This window comes from Strongylocentrotus purpuratus, unplaced genomic scaffold, assembly GCF_000002235.5.
Source record: "Strongylocentrotus purpuratus isolate Spur 01 unplaced genomic scaffold, Spur_5.0 spur5_scaffold_12, whole genome shotgun sequence".
NCBI classification, from domain to species: Eukaryota; Metazoa; Echinodermata; class Echinoidea; order Camarodonta; family Strongylocentrotidae; genus Strongylocentrotus; species Strongylocentrotus purpuratus.
In genome coordinates this window covers 6,861,964-6,869,495 of record NW_022145597.1, presented here as the reverse complement: position 1 = coordinate 6,869,495, position 7,532 = coordinate 6,861,964, and the positions used below count along the sequence as shown (strand labels likewise).

Below are 7,532 nucleotides of genomic sequence, written 5' to 3'. Positions count from 1 at the left end.
CCTTTTTTCTTTCTCCTTTCATGTTCTGCCCCTCTCCTTTTCTGGTCTGTCTCTGCATCTATCTCTCTCTTTCTACTCTTTCACCCTCTCCGTCTCTCTCACTCTTGCCTTGCCTCCCTCTTATTCTCTTGCTCTATCTCCCTCTGCCCTACACAGTTGAAACTTGACTCATGGATAGACCATAATGGGAGTAGTAAACGATAGATGAAATCGTGAAAATGCGTTCTTCATCATGTTACACATGGGCATACGTATCACCTAATTCGTCAAAGTGATGAATTCAAATCTAGTGTCGAGTAGAAATTTTGATTAAAATGCGGTCATGAACAAATATGTGAATTCACTTTTGTAAGCGACAATGAAATACACATGTAGTTAAGACCGTAACTAAGGTGGATGCGTGGGTGCATGCGCACCCCCTAGCAACAAGAGGTCTGCTTATAAAAAAGACAGGAAACAATGCAAACATCATAGGTAGGACACACACAATCAGAATAACCTCAATATGATATTTAATTAGCTTTAATTCATAAACCCTTTTAAATATATATATGTTGTCTCTTTGCAGCACAGATGGGTACACCCCCTCCTTCGGGGTATAAGCTAGATCTTCACAATACACTTCAATCCCTTTATCTTAAATAAAGTTCCGTATTAAATCGCTCAAGTCAAGTCAAGAGGCAAATATTTGGATAAGGAAAAAAGTGAAAAAAGTAAACCATTTTATGTACACTGAACATGCATGTCACTAATATGAGTAATTCTCTCATAGTAAACAAAATACCCCTTTTGTGTCAATTACAGGATGCCTTGCTGAGATTATCATACATGTACCAGCTGACTGAGTTTCTCTCGAATGAGAAGGACATTTTGCACCATGGATGGATTTTGCCTTCTCTATCTGCTCGTGATTCTCCTGGTGAGATCTGGTGATGTTGAAACCAACCCTGGACCAGACAGGTCAGTCTATATGTAATTGAAGCTTATTTCTAGTTCTTTATTGCAATATTAATGAGCAGTAGGGATAATAAAGAACTTTTCTTATTATTAAAGCTTAACACCACATACATGCATGCATATTTTTCTTTCATATTCAAGAGCACTGCTTAATGAGGTATAAGCCTTGTGTTTGCATGCTTTAATATACCTTCAACAGTACATGTAGCTTAATTAAATCTGGTAAGTATGCACATGGAGCTGCAGGAACTAACAGCTAGTGCTCAACTGTTGGAGCTAGTGTACATATTTGTAGGCTGGAGTAAATTTATTCTTCCATGTAGTGAGTTGTACAGTCTGTTATGCCTGAATGCTCATCAGCAACTGAACTGAACTTACTAAGTATGAAGATAAGTGATGAAATGTATGTACAGGAGGGGTTACAACACAATAAGAGATACTCAATAAAATATGTTTTTATTACAGGATTGTCAGTGAGGAGGAATTCATGGAGCTGTCTAAGCTGATTGCCCCTAGCTACTACAAAGGGGTGGGCGTTAACCTGAATATCCCAAATGCAGAGCTTGACCAAATCATCGTGCAGCATTTGCAAAATACCAGTGATGCATTGATGACAGTCTTCACGAGATGGAGAGACAAACAGCCTCCAGGCACAGACATCAGGGCTCTTCTTGCAGAGGGATTAACAAGAAGTGACTTAGGGTCCCTCTCTGGCAAACTTCTCGCTGGCAGTCTAGTCCCGAAAAGGAAAGGTAAGAATATGAAGGAAATCATGTTGGCTGCTCGCAAGAAGGCCTTTACTGCCTTTGATAATGTATTGCTCTTGCAGGCAGCCAACAAACACTGATTTGACACTTCCTCATTTGGTACAAATAGGGTAATTTTATAGCAGGACATGTCGGTAGACAAAAAGCCCATGGGACTCATACTACCGGTCTGGTGAACCCTAAACAAGTTGTCAGAACACCCATGAGACTGACATGTCAGGCTTGTGGGCTGTTGGTCGCATGGGCTGTGGCCATAAATACATGGTAAAAGACCCACTCACTTTGTGCTGTGTTAAGGGAGATATTGCAATTAGTTTTACATGAAGCTGTACAAGGATTATCATTCAAATTTCTTGGCATTTCAAGCCCAGCCACCTTCTGACTTTATTTTTCAAATCATACTCATCTTTTGACACCAAGTTTATGAAAATTGTACCATTACAGAGTCGTTTTATCTTTTTCCACCTTATATCAGCCCCAAAATGGAGATTTTAATATTTTTGTGTACAAAACAAAAAGAAAACTACATTTCTCTTAGTTCTTTCTATATCGCGTGGAATTATTCTTTTAGTTGTGATTTATAAGGTTTATAAGGTCCATCATTATTGTCATTAAGTTATCAATGGAAATTATGGATATTTACATGTTGTATATGGATACGTATATTCGTACATACAAAAAAACAAATTTTTATTGAGATACGTTTAAGTTAGAAGAAAAAAACAGACATATGCAGTAGGCTTGCGGTTGCACCATGTGAGAGAGGGGAGGATTGGGGAGTCCTGAAAAGGACTGTCGGTAATCTTTCTTTCTTGAGTGTGTGTATAGTCCTAAAAGGACTGTTGGTAGTCTTGTCTAGTTAATATTGAAATGCGTAATATTTTATCGTGGATTAGAGCGAACAAATTATCTTTAAATCTCCAGAAAACGAAGTATATGTTATTTAGTAATTCTATGAATTCATTGCCATCAAACATAATTTTGAAAATACTCCATTGGAGTGTGTTTCATTTAATATATTTTGGGGTGTAACGGTTGACCAAATACTTTCTTGGAGAAATCACATCGACAATATTTGTAAAAATTTTCTCGAAATATTGATATTATTTACAAAGTAAAGACATGTCTTCCTCTTAATTCCTTAATTATGCTTTAAAGTTCTATGATACTCCCATACTTGAACTACGGTGTCTTAGTTTGGGTTAACACTCATCAAACGTCATTAGATTAAGTATTTTTTATTACAAAAGAAGATTATTCGTATTATTTGTAATTCCCCCTTTCGCTCCCAGACAGACGCTCTATTTTTTGAAAATAAGATACTTAAGGTAAAGGACTTATATTTTTTCCAACTTGGTCAATTTATGTATAATTTAAATAATAATATGTTGCCATCTGTTTTACAAGAAATGTTTTTTAAAAATAGGTCAGTTCATAATTACCCAACAAGACATTTAGATGATTTTCATTTACCTGTCTTGCGGACCCTCTCAGCTCAAAAAACATTTATATATGAAAGTCCAAAGTTTTGGAATTCATTAAGTGGTGAAATAAAAAATGCCCCATCGATTAATACTTTTAAGAAAAAAAATGAAATTATTTTTATTACAATCATATACACCTCATTGAATTATATGCCTTTGTTGCTTTTGCTTAATACAAAATCATTCTCCGCTCACTGACTCAAGATGTAAATTGATATATTATATTGTTCCTTCTCATGCTTATTTCCTTTCTAACGCGCATTTCTCTTTCCTTATCTTCTTCTCAACCCCACATGCAGCTCATTATTTAGTATTATTTTCTGTACCCTAGATCTCTCACTTCTTTTTGTCATTGTCTACTCTTTGTATTATGACCGTGTTCTTCTATCTTTGTCGTGTAAAGTATTGTCTTGTCCCTTTCTCGTCTCTGTTGGCATCCCCCTTTTTATTTCCCCTATTTTGTAGTTCCTTTTGTAGTTAAAGATTAGTTGATTTAATTACTCATTATTCCTAAGTTTCATTTGAGGTGTTCACACTTGTACAAGCATTGCTTTTTAGTGGACCCCTCTGTCTCCAAATTTTTTTTAAATGCTTATAATTGATTTGTAATGTTTTGTTGGAAACATGAATAAATTTGAAATCTTGAAATCTTGAAAATCTTGTAATCTTGAAATCTTGATTTCTACTGATAACATTGTGCGTCAATTGTATTTGTTCTCACAACTTTATTTTGATGTTTGAATGTAAATAAACACCTCATTAGAGGCAGACAAAAAATAAAAATTACGTCATAATTTTAGAGGCGTATCCGGGAATGGAACCCAGGACCTCTCATATCCAAACAAGAATAATTTCCTCGTTCGTTTACCATTGTCCAAGATCTTTTGCATAATTTGAAACTTTTTCAAACATATCTAGAATACTTGACTCATGCTCTAAACAGTGATATAAATTGACCACCATATACGTGTTTCTTGGTGAAGCAATAGGGACTTTTAGATTATGCACGACGAGAACGCGGACTGCCCTTTTGAGGCAATGTGACGTCATTGCCAGTGCCTTAAAAGGACGTCACATTGCCTTAAAAGGGCAGTCCACGTTCTCATCGTGCAGAATCTAAAAGTTTGTCACAAATATGTGACCGGTGCAGTGAGAGTAAACAAAGTCTCGGAAAAATGAAATTTGTCAGCAATAGACCGGTTTACTAACATATTCAAATTGAATCCATACTTTTAAACAAAGACTGGTCTTTACAACCTGAAAGCTTGCCCGAGGCTGGCCCGAAATAGCAACATATACGTTAAGTAGATCTGATTCTAAGTATTTTAGTTCATTCATTAATGACAGGTTAATGTAATAACTCGTCACTAGATCCCCAGGAAAGAAACATCTATAACATTTACATAATGTAAGTGAACCGGTCAATTTTAAGAAACTTATGCCCCGTGCAGGCAAGCCTTGAACCGCCTTACGGTGGACCCCATGTTTGTGATTGTTTATCATATACGTATCTATATTTTATATCTTGACATTAATCCTCAGCTTGGATACCATTCACGATGGCAGAGAGGCTGAAAACCGAAGAGATGACTGAACCCTCGAGTGATGACACGCTAAGTACAAGGTACAGATACGTTAAGCATAAGTCCATGATGACTGAGTAAAATCACTTTGAAGAGTAGTTCAGGTTATTATTCTTTCAAATGTCATGCGAATGAACTATTGGTTGTAACAATAATAAACAATGGTCGGCACATGTTGTAAAACATGGAGATGCGTATATTGAAAATTAAAATATAATGTTATCATAATTAATCTCAGGGGAAATAAATGATAAACACCAAACCTCCAAGGTACAACGAATCTTTTTTGTCAGTATTAACGGCAAAAAGCTTAAACGACGGCCCTCCTTTCAATTCATTCAAAGCTTTATTTTGTAAACAGGCAAGGAAATGTGACCGCGCACCAACAAACAACCAAAGAGTCATATAGTGTGGCTTTCAGTAAGAGCTCAATAAAGGTGTATTTGTTCAGGATGGCCACATTAGCTTTTATAATTTCCTAAACTCTATTCTTAGTCTTACTTGATGTCGTTCCAAAGATGCTCGTTGTCAGGGGATCTTTATGGAGCTGCCTACTCTATGCGCTCGAGCCCGTTATCTTACAAGTATTGGTTGGCGATTTGGACAAGATGTGGTCAAGCTTTATTGTCCATAAAAAGCTTGCAATGGCAGCTGCGTATGGAATCACACGTGGCTCACATACCTCATTGATATACCGTCCGGATGTACCGTTGGGCTTTTAACAGAACTAGAATGGAAACAAGGTCCGTTTTGCCAGTGGTGCTGATTCAACCACACATCATCAGTGGCGGATCCAGGGGTGGGCACAGGGGTCACGTGCTCCCCCTCGGCCCCAAAAATATGTTAAAATCAGCCCTAAATTCGCCCAAAATGCACAAAAAACAGGGTCGTGCCCCCCCCCCGGCAATTTTTTTTTTGTGGGGGGGGGGGGGGGGGGTAAAATAATAATAATAAAAAATATGCCAATGGCTGACCTAAAAATGTGACCTTACCCCCCCCCCACAAAGGAGCAAAATGTCAAATTAAAAATGTTTTTAACCCCCCCACCAAAAAAAAAAGTGTCCTCTAACCCCCCCCCCCCCCCGCTTATTCAGCCGCTGGCTGAGTCGTTGCAATTTTTATTTTGGGACTAAAAAATATATATATATATGTTCTCTTTCCAACCGTGTGCCCCCCCCCCGGCAAGAAATTCCTGGATCCGCGCCTGATCATGACACTTCAATCCACCTTGGTAGGGTTCCAATCTCCTCAAAATCTCAAAAACAGGGTCGTGCCCCCCCCCCCGGCAATTTTTTTTTTTTTTGTGGGGGGGGGGGGGGGGTAAAATAATAATAATAAAAAATATGCCAATGGCTGACCTAAAAAGGTGACCTTACCCCCCCCCCCCCACAAAGGAGCAAAATGTCAAATTAAAAATGTTTTTAACCCCCCCACCAAAAAAAAAAGTGTCCTCTTACCCCCCCCCCCCCCCCCCCCCCACCCGCTTATTCAGCCGCTGGCTGAGTCGTTGCGATTTTTTTTTTTGGGACTAAAAAATATATATCTATATGTTCTCTTTCCAACCGTGTGCCCCCCCCCCCCCCGGCAAGAAATTCCTGGATCCGCGCCTGATCATGACACTTCAATCCACCTTGGTAAGGTTCCAATCTCCTTAAAATCTCAGTCTTCCATTAGAGCTCTTCAGGAAAAACCTCAATTGATAAGTGAAGAGGACATTTGCCCAACGACGTCGGCTCCATCGGCGATGTCGTCTTGCAAATTGACGACGTTGATGACGGAGCCGATCTGTTAAAAATTTTCCTTCAACACGATACCATATTTCTTAAATGCACGTACATGTATATGCTCTTTGCATTTACTGGCGTTATATATTTTAGGTCCTACTTAATGTGTTTTTGGGATAGGGTTATGATAATGATATTTATATTCCACATACTAATAATCTTGCTCTACGATTAGTCAAAAGTAAATCACGTGATGACAGATAGTTCGCCCATCATTGATTGGAGAAGAAAAGTTCGTTGCACTGTGTAGATAGTAGTACGATCTACACAGCCACGCACTTTATTGTATACGTTGCGTATTGCTCTCCTCTTCTTAACACTGGCAGAGTGGGAGGGGGCACAATTAGCTTATACCCCTTCTCCCTCCTGAAACCTAAGTGGCATACCTTAAGCACACAACCACCCACACAAGTCCCCCTCCAAGGGGCGGATCTAGCTTTTTACCAAGGGGGGGGGGGTTGATCCAATCAGGCGCGGATCCAGGATTTGTTAGGGGTGGGGGCCCAATTTTTTTTCTTTTTGCTCTCGAAAATTTGAAAATCGCGCCGGCCGAAAAAGCGCTCAGTGGGGGGGGGGGGGGGGGGGGTTTGCCCCTCGAAAATTTGGAAATTAATGTGTTTTTACAAGTTTCCCCCCCCCCCCCCCCTGGATCCGCCACTGGATCCAATGACGAGCATCGTACACGAGCCGCGAAGCGGCTCGGCGATTTTATGTTTTATCTTTTTTATCTTTTTTTATTTTATTTATATATATATATATATATATATATATATATTTTTTTTTTTTTTTTGGGGGGGGGGGGGTTCCTGGCATCTACTAACAAACGGACCATCGTCCACGAGTCGCGAAGCAGCGATGCGATTTTGTTGTTGTTGCTATTTTGAACCCCATAAGTGATGTTTTCCTGGCATACATCTACTAAGACTGTGTGGGTCTGGACATTATGGTGGCGTTTTT

At 39.0% G+C, this 7,532-nt stretch overlaps 1 protein-coding gene across 1 annotated transcript; it reads left to right on the top strand.

Annotated features, from left to right (window-relative positions):
* Window positions 1-650: 650 nt before the first annotated feature.
* Window positions 651-4,894, top strand: LOC105439401. Its single transcript, XM_030982561.1, has 3 exons — window positions 651-960; window positions 1,423-1,709; window positions 4,751-4,894. The coding sequence occupies exons 1-3, from the start codon at window positions 857-859 to the stop codon at window positions 4,870-4,872; spliced, it is 513 nt and encodes a 170-aa protein (XP_030838421.1). The 5' UTR covers window positions 651-856; the 3' UTR covers window positions 4,873-4,894.
* The last annotated feature ends 2,638 nt before the right edge of the window (window positions 4,895-7,532 follow it).